Source organism: Anomaloglossus baeobatrachus, chromosome 8 (assembly GCF_048569485.1).
Source record: "Anomaloglossus baeobatrachus isolate aAnoBae1 chromosome 8, aAnoBae1.hap1, whole genome shotgun sequence".
Classification (NCBI taxonomy): Eukaryota; Metazoa; Chordata; class Amphibia; order Anura; family Aromobatidae; genus Anomaloglossus; species Anomaloglossus baeobatrachus.
Window position 1 is genome coordinate 25,545,283 of NC_134360.1, and position 26,985 is coordinate 25,572,267.

The 26,985-nt window shown below is 47.8% G+C and overlaps 1 protein-coding gene across 9 annotated transcripts in view; it reads right to left on the reverse strand.

Moving 5' to 3' along the window:
- Positions 1–26,985, reverse strand: part of MAGI1 (membrane associated guanylate kinase, WW and PDZ domain containing 1) — a 713,270-nt gene that overhangs the window by 55,543 nt on the left and 630,742 nt on the right. For all 9 annotated transcript variants that reach the window (XM_075321385.1, XM_075321383.1, XM_075321384.1 and 6 more), the window contains one exon: positions 3,387–3,606. In XM_075321385.1, the coding sequence (XP_075177500.1) occupies positions 3,387–3,606 (220 nt within the window). The remainder of the gene's footprint in view (positions 1–3,386; positions 3,607–26,985) is intronic.

The window sequence follows — 26,985 nt, forward strand, 5'->3', positions numbered from 1 at the left end:
CTGGGTAGCTTTGGCTGTATGCTTGGGGTCATTGTCCATCTGTACTATGAAGCGCCGTCCGATCAACTTTGCGGCATTTGGCTGAATCTGGGCTGAAAGTATATCCCTGTACACTTCAGAATTCATCCGGCTACTCTTGTCTGCTGTTATGTCATCAATAAACACAAGTGACCCAGTGCCATTGAAAGCCATGCATGCCCATGCCATCACGTTGCCTCCACCATGTTTGACAGAGGATGTGGTGTGCTTTGGATCATGTGCCGTTCCCTTTCTTCTCCAAACTTTTTTCTTCCCATCATTCTGGTACAGGTTGATCTTTGTCTCATCTGTCCATAGAATACTTTTCCAGAACTGAGCTGTCTTCATGAGGTGTTTTTCAGCAAATTTAACTCTGGCCTGTCTATTTTTGGAATTGATGAATGGTTTGCATCTAGATGTGAACCCTTTGTATTTACTTTCATGGAGTCTTCTCTTTACTGTTGACTTAGAGACAGATACACCTACTTCACTGAGAGTGTTCTGGACTTCAGTTGATGTTGTGAACGGGTTCTTCTTCTCCAAAGAAAGTATGCGGCGATCATCCACCACTGTTGTCATCCGTGGACGCCCAGGCCTTTTTGAGTTCCCAAGCTCACCAGTCAATTCCTTTTTTCTCAGAATGTACCCGACTGTTGATTTTGCTACTCCAAGCATGTCTGCTATCTCTCTGATGGATTTTTTCTTTTTTTTCAGCCTCAGGATGTTCTGCTTCACCTCAATTGATAGTTCCTTAGACCGCATGTTGTCTGGTCACAGCAACAGCTTCCAAATGCAAAACCACACACCTGTAATCAACCCCAGACCTTTTAACTACTTCATTGATTACAGGTTAATGAGGGAGACGCCTTCAGAGTTAATTGCAGCCCTTAGAGTCCCTTGTCCAATTACTTTTGGTCCCGTGAAAAAGAGGAGGCTATGCATTACAGAGCTATGATTCCTAAACCCTTTCTCCGATTTGGATGTGAAAACTCTCATATTGCAGCTGGGAGTGTGCACTTTCAGCCCATATTATATATATAATTGTATTTCTGAACATGTTTTTGTAAACAGCTAAAATAACAAAACTTGTGTCACTGTCCAAATATTTCTGGACCTAACTGTATGTCCCCATCCTGGTATATATGCCCTTATCCTGGTAGATATGTCCCCCATCCTGGTAAATATGTCCCCATCCTAGTATATATGCCTCCTACCCTGGTAGATATGTCCCCCATTCTGAGTCATTCTGGTAAATATGTCCCCCATCCTGGTATATTTGTCCCCCATCCTGGTAAATATATCCCTCATCTTGGTATATATGGCCCCCATCCTGATTTTGCTTTTCTCCTTAGTTTCTTACTGTTTATTCCCGAGAATGTGCAATGTGACTGAGTTTCTGTTATCCCTGCCTGCCTCATCTGTGTTTCCATCACACTCCTGCTCCTACCTTCCCTGGGTCGAGGAGTAGATCAGATTAGCTTTACTCAGGAGTATAGTAAGGCACAGGACTCTGCTGTCTCCACCATCAGGGGTAACCCTGAGGTAGGTTAGGGTTAGCCTAAGGTCCCCTAGAGTAAGGGACAGTATAGGAGCCACTTGTCCCTCGCTATCCCACAGTGACATTGTGACACTGACAGAGACCATCACATTCTGTGTCTATTTTAAGTCCATCATCATCCTCTCAAGATCCAAAAACAACCGAAACGTGAGCTAAAAATTCATCTTGAGACAGCAAAGCATTTGGTGAATACAAACAATAGCAAAAGCTGCAAAAATGAAAATTGCAGTTATTTGAGGTTTAATGAAAAATATATATTTGTAGTATAGATTTATGTAGTATATATTCTGTCTTTGGGCTGTCCCCATCCTGGTAAATGTCCCCCTCTTTGTATATATGGCCTCATCCTGTGCCCCTCCTGGTATATATATGTCACTTCCTGGTATACATGTTCCCATCCTGGGCCCCTCCTGGTATACATATCCCCCTCCTGGTTTATCTGTCCTCTTCCTGGGTCCCTCCTGGTATATATTTGTGCCCCTCCTGGTACAGGCCCCCATCCTGGTAAATATGTCTCTGTTCGGTTTCTTATGGCAAAAAAAACCCAAAAAACCACTGTAGTCACCCTCCCCGGCTCCCACATTGCACGGCGTCCTCCTGTGTAGACAGTCCGCAGTGGCTGGAATCTGACATCAGCATCCCTGCTATAGTGACGCATGATGTCACTGTCATGCGCTGCCCTCAGTCACGTGGAGGCCGATATCAGCTGCCAAACAGTTGGCAGCTTGTATCGCAGTGCAAGGGACCCAACAGGTCTCTGCGCTGCGATGCATTTCAGTTGGATGTGCGCCCTTGGATACACATCCAGCTGAAGCAACGATTGGGGTCAGCGGGCCACCTTCACTCCCGGGCCCGATTGTGATCCCTGCAACCACGATAGTTCTGCTCCTGGCCTGAAACTTGATGTACATAGGCCACAATGCACAATTTCTAACTACCCCAGCTATAATGCATCTTCTTTAGTACAGGTCCTATGTTTGTCAAAAAACAGACTCTGGATCCTAAAGGCAACTGGAAGAAGTTCAGTGATTTGTGTTAAGGATATGTGTTAAGGTATGACAAGGCCATCTTCTATGCTCATCCTATACTCTAGTTTTGGACTGTTTCCATCCATATTCAAAATGTATGCTTATTATAAAAGCATCTCCTAGTGTGGAGGACCAATGATTTTGTGCTATAAAACAAAATAGTGTAATACTTCATTTTGCCTGCGGAGGAGCTGTTGTAGAATGTAGCACTTTCTTTCGCTTCTTATTCAGATTACCGCTGATCACGTCCGGTCTCAGAAGCAGCACAAACTGAAAACAGGTCCTTAGTTCTCTGACTTGTCTGATAAAATGGGATTGTTTGAATTAGACGAACCCTTTTTTGTAAACAGTACCTGTTACTTGTCATAAATATATAATTCTTAGAACTGGAGTAAACGCCGCTGTTCTCCTGAATCCGGCGATGTATTTCTTTCTTCCTGCACCTCTCCGTTCCTGAGATATGCCCTCCTCTTCCTGGTGTGTAAATCAACTTTTGTTTTGGCAAATGGGCGTGGTTCTGAACATTTTTTGAGGACCAAGCCCAGTTGGCTAATAAGATTAAATTTATATACAAGGAAGGAGCGATATCTCAGGAACGGAGAGGCGTAGGAACAAAAGAAAAGCATCACCGGATTCAGGAGAACAGCGGCTTTTACACCAGATACAAAACTACATTTTCACTGCAGGTCCTCTAAATTTTTACATTTTCTAATATATTGTTGTCACATCCACACTGCTATTAAATCTTTTGTAAGGAACTAGAGCCGGATCAGAGTACTTACGTCTGCTTTCATACATGCTCCTGGACTGGGCCCAGATTTTAAATGGATCAGGCTTTTTCTGTCCTGAGCCGTCACCTTGGTCCACAGATGGTGCCTCGCTGGTTGGATAGTCAGGAACAATAGGGGCGCTACGAAGGGGTGAGGCGGTGTGCCCGCTGTGATGGCTGGATACACTGTGCTGGGAACTGTTTTGGCTGTCTTTCCTTTCAAGTTGTGGTTGCTATTAAAAGAAGAAAAAAGAAGAAAACAATCCTTAATTTGTATTTTATCGGATTTTACAAGAATATAATTTTTTCCCTTGATCATATATTTCCATCTGAGAATCCATGCAGACTCTACCAGAAGATTTGTAGGGTTTTATCTAAGGCTGGGAGGCAGATTGCTGTATCAGCAACTTTCCTCATTTCTCGGTCTGCAATGGGGTCAAGAAAAACTCATCTCAACCATGTTCCTTCAACAATTCTAGACCTTTAAGGAGACAACCAAAAGAAAAGTCACCTTACTTGTCCAATCTTACAGTTAAATGAAGGTGACGGCACAGTGGAAGATTCAATGCATCCATAAAATTCTGCGGATGGACCATCGATTTCAACCGGTAACATGAAGAACCCAACACATACTTGTAAACTAAATATATGGACAGCCCATTGCTTTCCATAGGCATCACGGAGGACCCGACACACACATAAATTATATGGACAGCACTTTGATTTCAATAGACAACATGTAGGACCCAACGCACACATAAAACTCCTTGGACAACCCATTAATGTCTATCGGCACCATGGAGGACCTAACGCACACATAAAACTCCTTGGACAACCCATTAATGTCTATTGGCACCATAGAGGACCCAACACACACATGAAACTCCTTGGACAACTCATTAATGTCTATCGGCACCATAGAGGACCTAACGCACACATAAAACTCCTTGGACAACCCATTAATGTCTATCGGCACCATGGAGGACCCAATGCACACATGAAACTCCTTGGACAACCCATTAATGTCTATTGGCACCATAGAGGACCCAACACACACATGAAACTCCTTGGACAACTCATTAATGTCTATCGGCACCATAGAGGACCTAACGCACACATAAAACTCCTTGGACAACCCATTAATGTCTATCGGCACCATGGAGGACCCAACGCACATATGAAACTCCTTGGACAACCCATTAATGTCTATCGGCACCATGGAGGACCCAATGCACACATGAAACTCCTTGGACAACCCATTAATGTCTATTGGCACCATAGAGGACCTAACGCACACATAAAACTCCTTGGACAATTCATTAATGTCTATCGGCACCATGGAGGACCTAATGCACACATAAAACTCCTTGGACAGCCCATTAATGTCTATTGGCACCATAGAGGACCTAATGCACACATAAAACTCCTTGGACAACCCATTAATGTCTATCTGCACCATGGAGGACCTAACGCACACATAAAACTCCTTGGACAGCCCATTAATGTCTATCGGCACCATAGAGGACCCAACACATCCATACATTTTATGGACAGTCTTGATTTCAAAAGGAAACAAGGAGGACCCAAAGCATCCATAAATTCTATGAAAAGGCCATTGCATTCAATAGGCACTACTGAAGACCCGACACACCCATAAATTATATGGACAGCACTTTGATTTCAATAGACAACATGTAGGACCCAACGCACACATAAAACTCTATGGACAACCCATTTATTTCTATTGGGACCATGGAGGACCCAACACATCCATAAATTATTTGGACTGCCCTTTGATTTCAATAGACAACATGGAGGATCCAACAGATACATAAAACTCCATGGACAGCCCATTGCTTTCAATAGGCACCACTGAGGAGCCAACATCCATAAATTATATGGACAGTCCTTTGACTTCAATAGACAACATGGAGGACCAAATGCATCCATAAAATCTGTGGACAGCCCATTGATTTCAACCAGCAGCATGGAGCACCCAACACATCTATGAATTATATGGACAGACCTTTGATTTCAATAGGCAACATGGCGAACAAATCACATTCATATATTATATGGACAGCCCATTGAATTCAACAGGCAACATGGAGGACTCATTGCATCCATAAATTATATGGACAGCTCATTGATTTCAATAGGCACCAAGGAGGACCAGACACGTCCATAAATTATATGGACAGCTCATTGATTTCAATAGGCACCAAGGAGGACCAGACACGTCCATAAATTATATGGACAGCTCTTTGATTTCAATAGGCAACATGGAAGACCACATGCATCCATAAAATTCTGTGGACAGCCCATTGATTTCAACCAGCAGCACAGAGAAACCAACACATCCATATATTACATGGAAAGCCCTTTGAGTTCAATAGGCACATGGAGCACCCAATGCATGCATACATTAAAATAGGTAGCCCAAACTCTAAATTGGCACCATATTGGACCATGTGGAACCCAAAACCTGGACAGCTCATTGATTACAATAGGTTCCATAGAGAACCCAACACATCCATAAATTATATGGACAGCCCCTTTGTTTTCAATAGGCAACATGGAAAACCCAACACATCCATAAATTATATGGAAAGCCCACTGAATTTAATAGGCATCATGGAGGACCCAATGCATCCATAAATTATATGGACAACCTTTTGATTTCAATAGTTAACATGGAGAACCCAATGCATCTGTAAATTACATGGACAGTTCATTGATTTCAATGGGCACTATGGAGGACCCAATGCATGCATAAATTAAATAGGTAGCCCATACTCTAAATTGGCACTATGTTGGACCATGTTGAACCCAACACATGGACAGTTCATTGATTGCAATAGGTTCCATGAAGAAAGAACCCAATACATCCATAAATTACATGGACAGCCCTTTGATTTCAATAGGCAACATGGAAAACCCAACGCATCCATAATTACATGGACAGTTCATTTAATTCAATAGGCATCATGGAAGACTCAATGCATCCATAAAATTCTATGGAAAACCCATTAACTTCAATAGGCAGCTTGGAGGACCCAACACGTACATAAATTATATGGACAACCCTTTGACTTCAATAGGCAACATGGCGGACCCAATGCATGCATAAATTATATGGACAGTTCATGGATTTCAATAGGCACTATGGAGGACCCAATGCATGCATAAATTAGACAGGTCGCCTATAACCTAACTTGGCACTATGTTGGACCATGTTGAACCCAACACATGGACAGCTCATTGAATGCAATAGGTTTCACGGAAAACCCAACACATCCATAAATTACATGGACAGCTCATTGATCTCAATGGGTCCCATGGAGGATCCAACACATTCCAAAATTCTATGGACAGTCCATTGATTTTAATAGACATCATGTAGTACTTTGTTTCGCCAGATTACAGGGGATTGTTGGTGGTTTTAGCTGCGGGATACAGTATAATCTGATAATCCCTCGAGAACCCTTCTGTTACACCGGTATTTTCCAAAGCAATTAACCCTTTTAATTATTTGTCCTCGTCTTAAGTTTATCCTTCTTTTTTAAGATCAGTCAACTTGAAAAAAAAAACAAAAACAAAAGTCAAAATATTAAAAAAAAAAAAAAAAAAGCAACAAAAAATGTTCCCATAACTTTCATCCGCAGCCGCTGATAACTTAGTACACGCTTCACCCATTATATGTCAATTACGAAAATGGGAGTTAGATGGAGTACCTAATAAGATTTGTGACTAATGGCTTTACGAATAACGGCCATCAGCAAGGTTTTTAGTCAAGGCGGAGAATAAAACAATATACACAGATCTCTACGAATGGGAAAGAAGAAAAAAAGCGAGCATTCGCTATCACTCCCGCCAGAGGGGACTGTCAGCACGTCATGCCGGAAAACGAGGAGTTAAATGATCAGAAGAAATTAAAGAACAGGCAGCAAGGTTCACCCCCGAGATGAAGAGGTACCAATTTCCTGCTCGAGTGCTCTCCGCTTCCCTGAAGGAGAATTGGAGACGTGTGTTTCAGTAATAATCTGTAAAGAACCATCTTGTTAACAATGTAGATTGGGAGACAGTTATTTCCCCCTCTCCTTCTACCGTTCCGTCCTTTCCCTCGAAAAACGGTATTTACCAATCACATCGCGGAGCAATAATTGGAAAATAAGTAAAAAAACGAAGAAAGTCACAGTATTGAGTTCTGCTCTTGTGGAAGAACAAATACAAAACATCTAAAAATACGGAACAAAAATATAAAAACACAACACTTGTTTTTGCTCGCATTTTCCATGATCGAAGCCTTTTTGTCTCAAATATTGTTCACAAATTTGCCTAAATCTGTGTTAGTGATCGCTTCTCGTCTGCGGAGATAATCCGTCCACCACGCAGGTGTGGCATATTAAGATGCTGATTAGACATGATTATTGTACAGGTGCGCCTTAGGCTGGCCAGCATGATTATTGCACAGGTGCGCCTTAGGCTGGCCAGTAGGATTATTGCTCAGGTGCGCCTCAGGCTGCCCAGCATGATTTTTGTACAGGTGTGCCTTAGGCTAGCCAGTATGATTATTGCAGAGGTGTGCCTTAAGGCTGCTTTACACGCAGCGACATCGCTAGCGATGTCGCTCGTGAAAGCACCCACCCCGGTCGTTTGTGCGTCATGGGCAAATCGCTGCCCGTGGCGTACAATAACGCTAGGCCCCGTCACACGGTCTTACCTTCCTAGCGACGTCGCTGTGGCTGGCAAACAGCCTCTTTTCTAAGGGGCCGGTTTGTGCGGCATCACAGCAACGTCACATGGCAGGCGTCCAATAGAAGCAGAGGGGCGGAGAGCAGCCGCATGAAAGACATGCCCACCTCGTTGCCGGAGGACGCAGGTACGTTGTTGTTCGTTGTTCATGGGGTGTCACACGTAGCGATGTGTGCTGCCACAGGAACGACGAACAACCTGCGTCCTGAACCAGCAACGACATTTGGGAAATGAATGAAGTGTCAGCAATTAACGATAAGGTGAGTATTTTCGATAGTTAGTGGTCGCTCGTACGTTTCACACACAACGTCGCGCTAACGAGGCCGGATGTGCGTCACAAATTCCGTGACCCCAACGACATCACGTTAGCGATATAGTTGCGTGTAAAGCCCCCTTTAGGCTGGCCAGTATGATTATTGCACAGGTGTGCCTTATGCTGGCTAGTATGTTTATTGCACAGGTGTGCCTTAGGCTGGCTATTATTATTGCACAGGTGTGCCTTAGGCTAACTATTATGATTATTGTACAGGTGTGCCTTAGGCTGGCCACAATAAAAGGCCACTCTAAATTATGCCGTTTTACAGTATTGGGGATCAAAAACCAGTCAGTATCTGGTGTAACCACTATTTACCAATCTGCCATCTGCCCTGTACAGTGAAAACCAGGATTCATCGGTGATGAGAACACCTCTCCAACGTCCCAAATGCCATCAAATGTGAGCATTTTCCCACTGAACTCAGTTAAGACGATGCTCTGCAGTCAGGTGGAACAGGTGGAGACCCGATGAGGACGATGCTCTGCAGTCAGTTGGAGACCCCGATGAGGACGATGCTCTGCAGTCAGGTGGAGACCCCGATGAGGACGATGCTCTGCAGTCAGGTGGAGACCCCGATGAGGACGACGCTCTGCAGTCAGGAGGAGACCCCGATGAGGACGATGCTCTGCAGTCAGGTGGAGACCCCGATGAGGACTATGCTCTGCAGTCCGATGGAGACCCCGATGAAGACTATGCTCTGCAGTCAGGTGGAGACCCCGACGAGGACGACGCTCTGCAGTCAGGTGGAGACCCCGACGAGGACGACGCTCTGCAGTCAGGTGGAGACCCCGACGAGGACGACGCTCTGCAGTCAGGTGGAGACCCCGACGAGGACGACGCTCTGCAGTCAGGTGGAGACCCCGACGAGGACGACGCTCTGCAGTCAGGTGGAGACCCCGACGAGGACGACGCTCTGCAGTCAGGTGGAGACCCCGACGAGGACGACGCTCTGCAGTCAAGAGGAGACCCCGACGAGGACGATGCTCTGCAGTCAGGAGGAGACCCCGATGAGGACGATGCTCTGCAGTCAGGTGGAGACCCCGATGAGGACTATGCTCTGCAGTCCGACGGAGACCCCGATGAAGACTATGCTCTGCAGTCAGGTGGAGACCCCGACGAGGACGACGCTCTGCAGTCAGGTGGAGACCCCGACGAGGACGACGCTTTGCAGTCAGGTGGAGACCCCGACGAGGACGACGCTCTGCAGTCAGGTGGAGACCCCGACGAGGACGACGCTCTGCAGTCAGGTGGAGACCCCAACGAGGACGACGCTCTGCAGTCAGGTGGAGACCCCAACGAGGACGACGCTCTGCAGTCAGGTGGAGACCCCGACGAGGACGACGCTCTGCAGTCAGGTGGAGACCCCGACGAGGACGACGCTCTGCAGTCAGGTGGAGACCCCGACGAGGACGACGCTCTGCAGTCAGGTGGAGACCCCGACGAGGACGACGCTCTGCAGTCAGGTGGAGACCCCGACGAGGACGACGCTCTGCAGTCAGGTGGAGACCCCGACGAGGACGACGCTCTGCAGTCAGGTGGAGACCCCGACGAGGACGACGCTCTGCAGTCAGGTGGAGACCCCGATGAGGGCGACGCTCTGCAGTCAGGTGGAGACCCCGACGAGGGCGACGCTCTGCAGTCAGGTGGAGACCCTGATGAGGATGATGAACTGGAGTCAGGTGGAGCTTCCTGGAGATGTTTTCTGACAGTTTGTGCAGAAATTCTTTGGTTTTGCACCGATTGTTGCAGCCACTGTCCGGGGGTGGCCGGTCTCAGACCATCTTGGAGGTGAAGACACCGGATGTGGAGGTTCTGGACTGGTGTGGTCACACGTGGTCTGTGGATGTGAGGCCGGGTGGATGTTCTGCCAAATTCTCTGAAACAGCTTATAGTAGAGAAATGAAGATTCAATTCACGAGCAACATCTCTGGAGGACATTACTGCAGTCATCATACCAACTGCACGCTCCATCAAAACCTGCGACATCTGTGGCATTGTGCTGTGTTATAAAACTGCACATTTTAGAGTGACCTTTTATTGTGGCCAGCCTAAGGCACACCTGTGCAATAATCATGCTGGCCAGCCTAAGGCGCACCTGTGCAATAATCATGTTGTGTAATCAGTATCTTGATCTGTCACATCTGTGAGGTGGATGGATTATCACTGCAGAGAAGTGCTCTCTAACACAGATTCAGACAAATTTGTGAACAATATTTGATAGAATGAGGCATTTTTTGTCCATAGAAAAAGTCTTAGATCTTTGAGTTCAGATCATGATAATTGGGAGCAAAAACAAAAGTGTTGTGTTTATATTTTTGTTTAGTATAGTAGAATTGAGCAAAAAGATTTGTGTTACCCTGGTCTGTTGACCAGTCCGGCCCTCCGTCGTGGCAGCCGGACTGGACTTCACTTCTCTTGCCGGCATTTTTAAAGCCTCTTCCACTCATTAGGTCTTGCGCAATGTCAAGACGTCCATCATGGAGCCTAATAGGCATACAAAGAGCCAAATAGTCCAGACCAAGTAAGACGGCCACAAGAGCGACGGCACTGGTCTGGGTGATATAGAGGACTGGACCGGGGCAGCACAAATCTTTAATACCAATATCTACTCTAACACCAAATATCTCATTAGACCTCACTAATCTCTATGTGAACATGTCCTTAGATTGAATGCATCAGTTAGTAGGGCCTGTTTGGTGCCTGTTGATCTGAGTCATTACTGTACTTGCTGTCCACTCCAGGGGTGGACACATCATTGGTGCAACCTGTGCGGCCACATAGGGGCAGATTTCCACCTAAAGCAGGTGGAATTGTGCATTTTGACGCGCTTTTGGGCTGTAATGGGCCCATATATTCTTGCACAGGGGCCCTTTTCTGCGTCTACCAGTGGTCCACTCAACCACAACGCATTATAAAATCCATGCCATTCCGCACATGATGGATAAATTACTTGTTACTGGCACTGGATATCAATGAAGGTTCTTACTAAAATTGTTTATAGCCCAATGACTTGTTGCCCCTTTTCTTCCTGAGAAACAGCCCAGGTTGTGATTGTACTTGTAGTTCACTCAACCACAAAAACATCTGCAAAATCCATACCATCCTCCCGATTACCCATACATTTCCTACCATATTAATTTCTTATCATAGGTCCAACTGTGTTTGGCATTACTGGAGAATGGGTAAAGGGGGGGGGAGGCTCCGAAAATAAAACCTACCCCAAAAATAAGGCCTAGGATTTTGGGAGTTTTTTTGCGTATGCTTAAAATATAAACCCTACCCCAAAAATAAGCTTCAGGAAGTGTCCAAGCGGAAAAAAAAACGTTAAGGGCTAGGACACACGGCGAGTAAAACGGCCCGAGTGGAATGCGCTAAAAAAATGAAAATGCATTCCATGTTACTTTATGGGGCCACTTCCATCTGCGATCATTTTCTCAACCCTAATCGGACCGAGAAAACAGTTGCAGACGTGGAATCTGATCTGTATTCACTCGCACCCATACAAGTCTATGGGTGCGGGTGGAACATTGGACTGCACTCCGATGACACCAGAGTTCAGTATGATAATTGCATCAGCTGATAATGGAGGAGATAGGGAGATTAATCCCTCCCTCTCTTCCCCAGCTGTCAGCCAATCACAGGATCAGATTACAGTGGCATGACACTCAGCTCACACTCGCAGCACAGCGGGAGCCGAGGGTCATTAGCATATCGCATCCCCTGCACTCACATCAGATGCCATACGCTCATGTGGCCCCAGCCTGAAGAATACAGCAGGACTCATCAGAAAGCAGACATTCCCAAAATAAAGTAGACACCCCCAAAAGAAAGAAGACTCCCCTCCCAAAAAAAAATAAATCGCACTCACCAGACCTCAAGGAATTACAGTTGGCCAGTGCCGATGGTGGAAGGGCTCTCACACAGAGATCTGCATTGCTGTCAGGTCCCTCAGCGCTCTCACAAAGAGATCCGGTACCAGTATCACTCCTTGCAAGTGATACTGTTTCCAGTCACCAGGGGGAGCCAACTGCTGTAGAACGCAGGGGGACCTGACAATGACACAGATCTGTACATGAGAGCCCATTCACTTGCCAACTCTAATTGTTTGGGGTCTGGTAAGTGCGATTCTTTTAGGGGCTGTCTGCTTTCTTTTGGGGGTAAACTTAGCAGTACACAGAGAATAATAAATGTAAGCAGGTAATTTAACCCTTTGTAACTATGGTCTGTACCCACCACTATAGGACAGGACCATAAGAAAAGCAGAATCAGATAAAAAAAATGTGCATCTGACCCAGTAATAGGAGGAACACAAAATGTTGATGTTTCGGAATGTGGTGAGATAATTAGATTTAAATAAATGTTGATTTTTTTTTTTTTGTTCAAGAATAAATGACGGAAAAATATAAGACCTCCCCTGAAAAGCCCTAGAACGGAGCAAATAATAACAAATTTGGGGGCAATTTTCGAACCCCCAAAATGTGACATGCAGTCTCGCATAGGATGTCATGCAAACAAAAGAAGGACTTGAACCGCAGCAGCGAGGAAAGAGACAGAATAGTGAGTGATGAAGAATTAGTGATGCAGCGAGAATAACGCGGGGAGGGGGGTGCGGAGCTCAAGGCTTCGCTATTGGGAATAGATTTCCATAAATTATTGAGCGTTGTCATGACAAGGTGTACTTATGTTGCATAACAACTTTTCTAACTTCTTGACCCTACACATGCTGTCACTCCATTAGAAAGTAATGTATTAATGTACGACGGCCGCGGCGCTCTAATGCAGAGTGGTTGTGAATATGGGGCTTTCATGAACAGTGATGAATCCGGCGCGCTTCGCATTGTCCCTGCGCCCTTCTGCCCTTTTTTTTTTACTAAATGCATTACATTGTCCTGTTTCTGTTGTGCTTTTATAATAAGCGGTGAATATTTCTTGCCTTTGGATAGAACGTAACCGTTTCTTTGCTAAATATTGTCGTCGTTAATGCAAAATATATCTTGAACCCCGGGGGCAAAATGTACGAAAACCAAAGTCACTTTATGATATAAATTGCTCGGCTGAAAAGCGCAAGCACAAAAGGAAAATTAAAACCAGTTCAAGGGGTCAGGGCGAGCCAATAAATTAAACATGGATCGAGATGGACGAGCCCTTTAAGGCAGTTTTAAATGTTTTTGTGCTCTAAATCAATTAACTGCTCCTGTCTAATGGACCTTTTATGATTACCCATAGATTTTCCATTGCTCGGCATTTTTTTTATCCGAGATTTTATCCCTGCTTTCGTTCACACAGCATTTGTAATGATGAAAATTCTGACTTCCTGAAGCCACCACTAGGGGGAGCATATGCATACTAGTGTATAATTATATTCTGACTCCATGTAGCCACCACTAGGGGGAGCATATGTGTGGCGCCCCTGACCTGGTCAGGCACCACAGAGTATTGCACCCATGCGGGAGCAATGCTTCCAGGTAATCTCCAAAGGCCAGGATGAGGTGCACACACAAACATATAGTGACCAGGCCTCCCACATCACCAGAGGGGACCCTTGGGTAGCCAGAAGGGGTTAACTTTCAATTCCCAGCTAGGGGTGTGTTCAGGGGCTGGTTGCTAGGAAGCAGGGCAGAGAGAGAGAGGAAGTGAGAGGGGGGTCGAGAGGAAGAGGTTGAAGTGTATGGAGGGGGAGCAGAGAAGCTCCCGTGCAGACAGGTCCTGAGGAGTGCTGTAGCTGAAAGCGGAGGAGAACGGAGTACTGTGGGTCGGCCTGAAGAGCATCCAGAGAAAGAGGGGTGGCTGAGTACGGAGATCCCAGTATCCGAGCACACAAGGGGAACTAGGTCCCCAGAACAGGCAGCAGATCATCCAGAGCTGCTTAACCTACAGGTTGGGGGGGGTACTTCATGCCCTCACCACGACTACACAGAGCTTGAGCCAAGCAGCACACCAGGCCCATAAGGGGACAGGGCCAGAAGCCATCCCACCAAGGCCACGCTGCCGGCAGACGAGCCAGAGAGAGGGGAGCAGGGTGGTAACAGCTTCCCTGGAGGGGTCCTACTACGCTTCAAGCAAAGGATCCTCCTAAAACAGAAAGAGTGCAAGGAAGGCGAGTGGACAGCTACCCTCAGAACGGCCTCCTGGAATTCCTGGTCCCATCTGGTTCATCCCAGCTACGCCCGGGCTACTCACCCTGCCATCAAATGTGAGTAAAGCCTTGAAAGACAGTTCTGCCTGTGTGAGTCATTCTGCGACTTGTGGTACTACAAACCTACACCGGGCCCTGGGGCTTGCCTCACTCTCAGGAGGCTATTCCAACTAACTGCACACACCATCAGCCCCAGGCGACCCTCAACCTGCAGTGGCGGTCCCCACTGACCGCAATACTGAGAGTGGCGTCACGATCAAAACTGAAGATTCCCTACCTGTGACCAGCACCAGCTACGTGGAGTCCCTGAAGGTATGCACCGATACAACACCTGTGGGGCTTCACATCTTCTGGCGTCACGAACAGGATAAGGACTAGACCTGTTCAGACAGGTGACCGTGTGCCTCAGAGGTCCGACCGCAAAAATTGAACCGCCGCCATATTGTCATCTTCAAAAGCGCGCGCTGCAGCCCGCGCGAGGGAGAAGAGCACCGCCCACGAAGAGGTGTGGCCGCCCCAGAATCCCCACAATTCAGAGAGCATACTGACCCAGGAAGTGGAAAGGGAGCGCGCAGATTTCTGAAGAAAAATGGACGCTGCAGGAGGTAATGCCCCTGGTCAGGGCGACGCAGCCCAAGCGATGCCAGCCCCTGTCGCGCTGGACGCCGCAGCACCTGGTGCCGGTGCCGCGGTCGCAGCTGCGCCGGCCGAGGTCGCCCCCATAATGCCAGTGTCCTTGTTGTATGCCCCAGGGGCGCAATGGCTGCCTCAATACGCCGGTAAAATAGACACGCTGACCGGGTTTAAGAAAAAGATCAACACCCTGCTAGACATGCACGCGATGACTGGTAAACAGAGGGCCGCTGTGGTGCTGGGACAATTGACTGGAGCAGCAGAATTGGAAGCTGAGTCCTGGACCAATGATGACCGGAGCTCTGTTGAGACCATCTTTGCCAAACTAGCAGCTGCTTTTGAACACCGCACGGAGGGAGAGCTGAGAACGGACTTCTATCACTGCCGTCAGAAGCCCCAAGATAGTATAAGAGACTATGCCCTCAGGCTGCAGGCTGCACTACGGGCTCTCAAGCTGGTGGACCCTGCCAGTGATCAGGAAGGAAACCGGATGATGAAGGAACAATTCTTGCGGGGCCTGCGCTCTCCTGAGGATGGGAAGCAGATGAAGCTGTGGTCCCTAGAACACCCCGACGTGGACTTTGCCATTCTGAAAGACCGGGCAGTGAAAGCACTCCAACCCCCTGTGGACACAGACCCTGCCAGTTCCACGGCTGCAGGAGCAGAATCCTCCACGCAGGCCCTGATGACTGCAAAAGGACTCAACGCGCCAGCAGAGACCATAAGTACGCTATCCTCCCAAGTGCAGCAGCTCACTAAGGACGTCGCACAAATCCTGAAAGCAATGCAGTTGCCCTCAGAGACCAAAGTCCCTCATCAGATCCTGCTAGCCGACAACCCAGAGGACGTCCCTTGGATGCGGAGGAGAAGGGGTCCCCCAACTCGAGGCAGGAGCAGTGATCGCTATGACTCAGCTGGACAACCCATCTGTCGTCGTTGCCAGAAGGCAGGTCACTATGCAAGGGCCTGTCCTTTAAACGAGTCAAACCTGGGGCCGAGGGCCAGTCCTCAGGATTAAGAAGATCAGGCCCAAGTCGCTGCTGTGATCAGTACGTGGGTGGACGTCCTGTCCTGTCCATCGTCTTGGACGGGATCCCTACCCCGGCATTATTGGACACCGGCTCTCAGGTCACCACGATCCCGCATGTCCTTTATCGGAGGTTTTGGTCGGACGGCGATCTTCGACCACCGGACCCCTCCCTCACCATCTATGCTGCCAACGGACAACCTATAGACCAGATCGGGGTCAAAGAGGTAACCATAAAGGTGGGAAGGCAGGAAATGAAGGGACAAGGACTGATTGTTGTGGACACTGATGTTAGAGAAAGGAACCCGCAAATGATTTTAGGCACTAATGTCATAGAAAATTGCCTAGGGGAAGTGTTGTTGTTGCTTCACCAGATTGTTGAAGGTGCTGACGGCAGGTCGCAAAGAGCCTTGCAAAAGGAGATCCGAATCATTCTGAGGAAGCAACAGGTAAAACAGGCTGGCGGTGAGATTGGTAGTGTACGGGTGATGGATGCTAACCCCATTGTGATACCCCCACGGAGTGAAATGATGATGTGGTGTAGAGCAGCGGTAGGTCTCAGAGGACAAGACTACCAGGCTGTACTAGAGCCCACTCATTCAGACCACTGGCCCACGATTCTGACAGCCAGGGGGGTAGTTGATGTACACAAGGGACGAGTGCCTGTACGAGTGTTGAACTGTGGGGAGGAGGAAGCCAGACTACCAAGGTACGCTACCATAGCCAAACTGTTTACATGCTCAGATGACGCCATAACACCTGTAGGTCCCCTGACACAAGCTGACTCAAAAGAGGGCGAGACCTCCCAAAAGCAGTTAGAGGACTGGTGCCAGAAACTACACGTGGGGACTGACTCTACACCCGACTACCAGAAACATGGGGTTTACAGGGTCGTGCAGGAATACGAGCAGGTCTTTAGTAAGAACCCACTAGACTTTGGTAGGATCAAAGGGGTGCAACATCACATACCCACAGGCAGTCATCCTCCCATTAAGGAAAGACATAGGCCTATTCCACCAGCCCATTACCAGCGCACAAAGGACATGCTGAAGGACATGAAGGAGGCAGGAGTCATAAGGGACAGTTGCAGCCCCTGGGCAGCTCCCCTAGTCCTGGTAAGAAAGAAGGATGGCACGATGAGGATGTGTGTGGATTACAGACGGATAAATCAGATAACACACAAGGATGCCTACCCTTTGCCAAGGATAGAGGAATCCCTCGCTGCCTTGAAAGCCTCTAACTACTTTTCTACCCTAGATCTTACTAGTGGCTACTGGCAAGTATCTGTAGCAGAAGAAGATCGGGAGAAGACGGCCTTCACCACCCCAATGGGCCTCTGTGAGTTCAACAGCATGCCATTTGGACTCTGCAATGCCCCCGGGACCTTCCAGAGGCTTATGGAATGCTGCCTAGGGCACCTCAACTTTGAAACCGTCCTGCTCTACCTGGATGATGTCATCGTGTACTCCAAGACCTATGAGGACCACCTGAAACACCTGGCTGAAGTCTTTGAAGCACTATCCCGATATGGAATGAAGCTGAAACCATCCAAGTGCCATCTACTGAAGCCAAGGGTCCAGTACCTAGGTCACGTGGTCAGTGCAGAAGGAGTAGCACCGGACCCAGAGAAGGTCACAGTCATCCAGGAATGGCCCACACCTACTACCGTCCGGGAGGTACGTCAGTTCCTTGGCTTGGTAGGCTACTACAGAAGGTTCATCAAGGGCTACACGAAAATGGCAGCGCCTTTGCAAGAGCTCCTGGTAGGCCACCCAAAGAAGAAAGGAAAGATCACCGGCCCGCCATTTCACTGGGGAGAAGCAGAAGAACACTCCTTCAGACAAATGAAAGGGGCCTTGACGGGTGAAGAGATCCTAGCCTATCCTGACTACGGTCTGCCATTTGTACTGTACACAGATGCCAGTAATGTGGGACTGGGAGCAGTGCTTTCACAGGTGCAGGGAGGCAAAGAGCGTGTGATTGCTTACGCCAGCAGGAAGCTCAGGCCTACCGAAAGAAACCCAGAGAATTATAGCTCATTCAAGCTAGAGTTCCTGGCCATGGTATGGGCTATCACAGAGCGGTTCAAGCACTACCTGGCAGCCACCAAATTCACTGTCTTCACGGACAACAACCCCCTGACCCACTTGGATACTGCTAAATTGGGTGCCATGGAGCAGCGTTGGGTAGCCCGACTGGCGAATTATGACTTTACTGTCAAGTATCGAGCTGGCCGCAAGAACGGCAACGCAGATGCTCTGTCCAGGATGCCTCACCTAGCAGACGAGGGTGAAGATGTAGATGATCTTGAAGAGATTGAGCTGCCAGCGTTCCATCGCCATGGAGCAAAACAGTGTCGGCAGTCGCGTGCCCACCGCCAAGAGGTGACCCTGAACCCACTACCTCACTACAACTGGAAGGAGACCCAGGAAAATGATCCAGCGGTAGGCTTGGTAAAGAAACTGATCAGCCAGCCTGGCGCCAGCCTTGACAAAGGAGCCCCACCTGAGGCACAGTACCTATGGAAGGAGAGGGGTCGATTATTCATCTATCAAGACAAACTTTACAGGAGCATCATTGACCCGAGGACGCATGAGAAGGTGTGGCAAGTGATTGTACCACAGAAGGATACGAGGATGGTGCTAGAAGCCTATCACAATGGTGCAGGCCACTTTGGTTGGAAGAAACTGGAGGCCCTACTTAAAGTAAGATTCTACTGGGTGGGCATGAGATCTGCCCTAGAGAAGTGGTGTCGAAACTGCGGGCCTTGCAATCTTAGAAGAAAAGACCAGCACCGCCAGAGAGCACCACTCCAGCCCATCCAAACTAAACGGCCCCTGGAGATCGTGGCCCTGGACCATGTAAAGTTGGCACCCAGCAGACAAGGCTACAACTACGCTCTCACTATGGTTGACCACTACTCCAGATTCCTGGTGGTAGTACCAGTCAAGGACTTGACAGGTCAAACTGCAGCCAAAGCTTTCCAGACACACTTCTGTCGACCACATGGCTATCCAGATCAAGTGCTCACTGACCAAGGACCAGCCTTTGAAGCTGAAGTGTTTAAGGAGTTTTGTAACCTATACGGCTGCCAGAAGATCCGTACTACGCCTTACCATCCTCAGACCAATGGCATGTGTGAGAAGATGAACCACATCATTCTCGACCTTCTGAAGACGCTCCCATTGGAGGAACGAAGTCAGTGGCCAGAAAAACTACCCGATCTAGTGGACATGTATAACAACATCCCTGTGAGTTCCACGAACTGCACACCGGCATACCTGATGAGGGCCAGACCAGGGAGATTGCCAGTAGATCTGGAAATGGGAGTTGAGACCCCTGAAGACCATCTACAAGGTGCTGATTGGGATTCCAACCGCCAAGCCCAATACAAGAAAGTACAAGAGTGTGTGGAGCGAAGCCTGACTCAGCAGCGTGAGAAACAAGAAAAGGCCTACAATCGAAAAGCACCTGCTGTTCCTTTGATGCCAGGAGATATAGTTCTCAAGGGAAAGAGAAGGCGTCATAAACTTGACAATCACTGGGAAGAAGAACCCTATACTGTGTTACCATCAACGCTTAGCAATGAAAAGACATGCCTTATCAGCAAAGATGGAGGAAAAACAACAGCTGTCGTTTCTAGAGATCGCCTAAAGAAATGTCCTGAACAACTAAGAATCCCTGAAGAAATTCCCAACCCTTTGCCAGTTCAAGAACCAAAAGAAAGGATGATCCATACTGCGCTTGGAGATTTTCCAGCAAGTTGGCCTCAATACAATGGAGCAGTTGTTATTCCAGTCATTACATTCACTCAATCTAGAGAAGTAGGAGACCTAGAAGCACCTGTTCAGAACCTAGAAGTGCCAAATGTAGCTGAAGCAGAAAACCACGCATTGGTATCAGTACCCAGTACACCCAGAATTCACATTGAGACACATACATCGGGTGGGAGGACACAACCTCAGACAGATGACAGTATAGTACTGCGTAGATCAACCCGCAGCAACTTTGGTCAGCTCCCATTACGCTATAGACAAAGTACAGTTTAGTTGAAAGTGACGGTATGGAGTGTAATGTTTAACCTGTTATAGTTAAGCAACGTTTAAGCGAAATGTGCCCACAAGGACTATTGTGAGACTTCCTTAAAATGTTAGACCACTGGTTATGAACTGGCTTTAACCACAAACTTTGCATTGTAAAAAAGTTGCCTTCTTGGTACCAACCACAGGGTCTGCCTGTTGAGGGGCATGGCTCTGCACCAACAAGGGGGCACGCCTGTTTATGGGGCCTGCCCTCCAACACTCGGAAGCGGGTACGCCTGTTTATGGGGCCTACCTTACACCACTCCCCTCAGGAGAGGAAGATTGGAGGAAAGGTCTGGGGAATGTGATGGCCCAGACCTGGTTACCAAAAGGACCGGTGACCTACCTCCTGGAGGTTTTTGGGTGGGTTCGGACATGTGGGTGGTTGGTGGTGGAATGGTACCTGGCATGTTTAAATGTAAATAATTGCCCCTGCGTGGGAAAAATTTGTAATTACCTTTTTTCTTTCTCTTGTCTTTGCAGCCCGAGGACGTGCTGATGATAACTAAGGGGGAATGTGGCGCCCCTGACCTGGTCAGGCACCACAGAGTATTGCACCCATGCGGGAGCAATGCTTCCAGGTAATCTCCAAAGGCCAGGATGAGGTGCACACACAAACATATAGTGACCAGGCCTCCCACATCACCAGAGGGGACCCTTGGGTAGCCAGAAGGGGTTAACTTTCAATTCCCAGCTAGGGGTGTGTTCAGGGGCTGGTTGCTAGGAAGCAGGGCAGAGAGAGAGAGGAAGTGAGAGGGGGGTCGAGAGGAAGAGGTTGAAGTGTATGGAGGGGGAGCAGAGAAGCTCCCGTGCAGACAGGTCCTGAGGAGTGCTGTAGCTGAAAGCGGAGGAGAACGGAGTACTGTGGGTCGGCCTGAAGAGCATCCAGAGAAAGAGGGGTGGCTGAGTACGGAGATCCCAGTATCCGAGCACACAAGGGGAACTAGGTCCCCAGAACAGGCAGCAGATCATCCAGAGCTGCTTAACCTACAGGTTGGGGGGGGTACTTCATGCCCTCACCACGACTACACAGAGCTTGAGCCAAGCAGCACACCAGGCCCATAAGGGGACAGGGCCAGAAGCCATCCCACCAAGGCCACGCTGCCGGCAGACGAGCCAGAGAGAGGGGAGCAGGGTGGTAACAGCTTCCCTGGAGGGGTCCTACTACGCTTCAAGCAAAGGATCCTCCTAAAACAGAAAGAGTGCAAGGAAGGCGAGTGGACAGCTACCCTCAGAACGGCCTCCTGGAATTCCTGGTCCCATCTGGTTCATCCCAGCTACGCCCGGGCTACTCACCCTGCCATCAAATGTGAGTAAAGCCTTGAAAGACAGTTCTGCCTGTGTGAGTCATTCTGCGACTTGTGGTACTACAAACCTACACCGGGCCCTGGGGCTTGCCTCACTCTCAGGAGGCTATTCCAACTAACTGCACACACCATCAGCCCCAGGCGACCCTCAACCTGCAGTGGCGGTCCCTACTGACCGCAATACTGAGAGTGGCGTCACGATCAAAACAGAAGCTTTCCTACCAGTGACGGAGATCCAGCAACGTGGAGTCCCTGAAGGTAATGCACCGACACCGACACAACACCTGTGGGGCTTCACATATGCATACTAGTGTATAATTATATTCTGACTCCCTGTAGCCACCACTAGGGGGAGCATATGCATACTAGTGTATAATTATATTCTGACTCCCTGTAGCCACCGCTAGGGGGAGCAAATGCATACTAGTGTATAATTATATTCTGACTCCCTGTAGCCACCACTAGGGGGAGCATATGCATACTAGTGTATAATTATATTCTGACTCCCTGTAGCCACCACTAGGGGGAGCAAATGCATACTAGTATATAATTATATTCTGACTCCCTGTAGCCACCACTAGGGGGAGCATATGCATACTAGTTTATAATTAAATTCTGACTCCCTGTAGCCACCACTAGGGGGAGATAATGCATACTAGTGTATAATTAACTTCTGACGCCCTGTAGCCACCACTAGGGGGAGCATATACATACTAGTATTTAATTATATTCTGACTCCCTGTAGCCACCACTAGGAGAAGCATATGCATAGTAGTGTATAATTTTATTCTGACTCCCTGTAGCCACCACTAGGGGGAGCAAATGCATACTAGTGTATAATTATATTCTGACTCCCTGTAGCCACCACTAGGGGGAGATAATGCATACTAGTGTATAATTAACTTCTGACGCCCTGTAGCCACCACTAGGGGGAGCATATGCATAGTGTATAATTAAATTCCGATTCCCTGTAGCCACCACTAGGGGGAGCATATGCTTACTAGTGTATAATCACATATACATAGCTACCATTGAGTACAATGGTAAAATAATCTTTAATAATCCTCCAACCCCCCCCCCACCCCTTTTTTTTAACAAAAAGGCTAGAAAATAATTCTACAATAGTCCAAAAATCGGGTTCCATAACTAGATAAATAAAAAAAGTTATACACAGGAGTTAATCTCCTGCCCATCAATTCCAGCCTCAAATGGTAGCTGTCAAAAAAGTTATGTTTTGGTCAACTGTGTTTGGCATTACTGCAAAAAGAGTAAAGGGGGGAGGCTCCTGCTGCAGCTATTTCTCTTACAGCCAGATATGATAATGAGGATTTAGCTGATTTCTGGGCTCACAAGGAGAAAATTAAAAACATTACTGCAGAATGGTTAAAGGGGGGAGGCTCCTGCTGCAGCTAGTTCTCTTACAGATAAGAAAATGAGGACTTGGCAGGACTCCCAATATTTTTTTTAAATATTTCTCAGTTTTATATTTGTAATGAGATGAAAGGGTCAAAGAAAAAAAAGATTAAGGAGTAGAGTTGAGCGGATCAGTCATAATGAGAGAGAGACAGAGAGAGAGAGAAAAAGAGAGCGAGAGAGAAAAAGAGAGAGAGTGGAGAGAGAGGAGAGCGAGAGAAAAAGAGAGAGAGAGAGAGAGAGAGAGAGAGAGAGAGAAAGAAAAAAAAACAAACAAAAAAAACCACGGATCCGGATCGTGCAGCCCGGATCCCGGGTACTGGTCGGACTCGGATCGGAACCTCGAACCGTGCGGATCCGGATTTTTCAGATCCGGGTCCGCTCAACACTATTAAGGTTTTCTAAACTTCTTTTTAAAAGAGTGCACCCAGTCTCCTGCCTCTTGGCTTACCGGGGAGCTTGGCTCAACCGAAGATTGATAGTTCAGTGCAGCAGTATGATGTGCGCTGTGAACAGTCTCATGCTAGTTGCAGAGGTAACATTGCCTCTGCAGTTTCAGAGAAGACCACAGAGGAACTGAAAGTAGCCAGACCCAGTGATCCCGATATCTTCAAAGCTATGTTTGCAAGCTAAATAAAACTCTTTTCTAGATTGATAGTTCAGACCAGCATTATGGTCTACAATGTGCAGTTGTATGCTGCTTGCAGAGGTAACGTTCCCTCTGCAGTTTCGGAGGACCACAGAGGAAATGAAGGTAGCCAGGCCCAGCAATCGGATATCTTCAGAACTATGTTTGCAGGCTATATAAAACTCTTTGCTAGATTGATAGTTCAGACCAGCATTATGGTCTACAATGTGCAGTTGTATGCTGCTTGCAGAGGTAACGTTCCCTCTGCAGTTTCGGAGGACCACAGAGGAAATGAAGGTAGACAGGCCCAGCAATCGGATATCTTCAGAGCTATGTTTGCAGGCTATATAAAACTCTTTGCTAGATTGATAGTTCAGATCAGCATTATGGTCTGCACTGTGCACAGTCTCATGCTGCTTGCTGAGGTAATGTTCCCTCTGCAGTTTCGGAGGACCACAGAGGAACTGAAGGTAGCCAGGCCCAGTGATCCGGACATCCTCAGAAGTATGTTTGCATGCTATATAAAACTCTTTGCTAGATTGACAGTTCAGATCAGCATTATGGTCTGCACTGTGCATAGTCTCATGCTGCTTGCAGAGGTAACGTTCCCTCTGCAGTTTCAGAGGACCACAGAGGAACTGAAGGTAGCCGAACACAGCAATCCGGATATCTTCGGAGCTATTTTTGCAAGCTGTATAAAACGCTTTGCAAGTGCGCACTCCTTGCCTAGAAAACCAGCCATCTCTCACAGACCTAAGCAAAAGGAGGAGCAATAAACTATAAAATTAAAAATCCCTCCATTCATGAGAACAAAGAGGATTTTTAAAACTTTGTAAATTGCAAACTTACTTGTTTTTACAATATTGTAGTGTCCGATTGCTTGTTTTTACAGGCAATTTTATCTATCTACTTAAGTATTAAGGCCCCGTCATACGCAGCGATAATCGTCGTTTGTGCGTCACTGGCAAATCGCTGCCTGTGGCGCACAATATCGTTCGAAGCCGTCACACGGACTTACCTGCCTAGCGACATCGCTGTTGCCGGCGAACCGCCTCTTTTCTAAGGGGGAGGTTCGTTCGGCGTCACTAAGCGGCCGCCCAATAGAAGCGGAGGGGCGGAGAGGACTAGCCGTAACATCTCGCCCACCTCCTTCCCTCCTCATTGCCGGCGGCCGCAGGTAAGCTGTAGTTCGTTGTTCCCGAAGTGTCACACGTAGCGATGTGTGCTGCCTCGGGAACGACGAACAACCTGCGTCCTCTACAATCAACGATTTTTTAAAATGAACGACTTGTCAACGATGGACGATTTGGTGAGTATTTTCCATCGTTAACGGCCGTTCATTGGTGTCACACGCAATGACGTCGCTAACGATGCCGGATGTGCGTCACGGAATCCGTAATCCCAGCGATATATCGTCATATAGCGATATATCCCAGCGATATATACGTCGTTGCGTGTAACGGGGCCTTTAGAGTCAACCGGATAAGGCTAAGATATTTGTTTTAACAATACATTTCCCAAAAATATATATAATTAAAAGTAAAAATCCTAAAGGTATTAGTCAATATTATTGTAAAAACCCTTTTTGGATATTCTCTGCTGAATACATCATGGATGACTATAAAACCCAACCAGGTAGAAGGTGGTGTCACTGTCTATATTGCCACACCCCGTGACCTCACGTCCGGTACCGGTAGGTGCGCACTATAGTGTCTGCAATGGATCTCGTCTCATAATCGGCCTCTAGTTCGATTATAATGATGAAATATCCCCGGATCGGTCGTATGTAGTAAGCGTGCATGAAGCGAGTCAGTGGAGTGCGAGCGTCTCTAGAATTCTGGAGGCTTCGTTACACAATGAGACAGAGAAGATTGCCAAATACTCTCTGGTTATTTCCACAAATAATGACCTTACCGGTTGCCAAGCAACACCGCAAATGCTTATCACATACGCTTTAACATGAAGTCCAATGGGAAAAGAGAATGAAGGCATGACTTTCAGCGAAAATCTGTGCTCTAGTAACAAAAAAAAAAAAAAAATAAAATGGAATTTGCAGAAACATACCGTTGCAATGTAGACTAAGATATTGGCCTGTAAATTACGATCATTGGTCCCCATACACATTAGACTAACGTCAGCCAGACCTGCCGATAAGAAGACTAATGTGTATGGGGACCCCCGAAAGAGGATGTCGGGGGGAGTTAAAGAGGTTGGCCACTAGTTTAACAATGATGGTCTCTCCGTAGGATAGGTCATCAATGTCTGATCGGCCGGGATCAGACACTCGATGGTCCCACTGATCAGCTGTCATCAATGCCGGTGGCGGCAGCAAGGGGCCGGAAATGCTAAGCTCTGGAGCTGCTCAGTCTTCTGATAGCGGCCGGGTACTGCACATCCGCCTCCTATTAAAATCAATAGGAGGTGGCCACGGCGGCTATCAGAAGACGGAACAACTAGCACCGATAACAGCTGATTTGCGGGGGTGCAGCGTGTCGGACCCCAGCTGATCAGACATTGATAACCTGTCCTAAGGCTAGACCATCAATGTAAAAGTAGTGGCTAACCTCTTTAATGGTCTTAAGCCCCCCCATACACTGTAGATAGTGGCTGGTTGAACAATGGTTCGGCCGATTATTTGACTGGAGTCCGACACCTCATACCCCCGCCGATCATTTGTTATTGGTGCCGGTGGTGGCAAGCTGCTGGAGATGCTCAGTTCCAGAGCTGCCCCTACTGCTGATAGCAGCCTTGGCCGGGTAATGCAGACACCTCATACCCCCACCGATCATTTGTTATTGGTGCCGGTGGTGGCAAGCTGCTGGAGATGCTCAGTTCCAGAGCTGCCCCTACTTCTGATAGCAGCCTCAGCCGGGTAATGCAGACACCTCATACCCCCACCGATCATTTGTTATTGGTGCCGGTGGTGGCAAGCTGCTGGAGATGCTCAGTTCCGGAGCTGCCCCTACTTCTGATAGCAGCCTCAGCCGGGTAATGCAGACACCTCATACCCCCACCGATCATTTGTTATTGGTGCCGGTGGTGGCAAACTGCTGGAGATGCTCAGTTCCGGAGCTGCCCCTACTTCTGATAGCAGCCTCAGCCGGGTAATGCAGACACCTCATACCCCCACCGATCATTTGTTATTGGTGCCGGTGGTGGCAAGCTGCTGGAGATGCTCAGTTCCAGAGCTGCCCCTACTTCTGATAGCAGCCTCAGCCAGGTAATGCAGACACCTCATACCCCCACCGATCATTTGTTATTGGTGCCGGTGGTGGCAAGCTGGAGATGCTCAGTTCCAGAGCTGCCACTACTTCT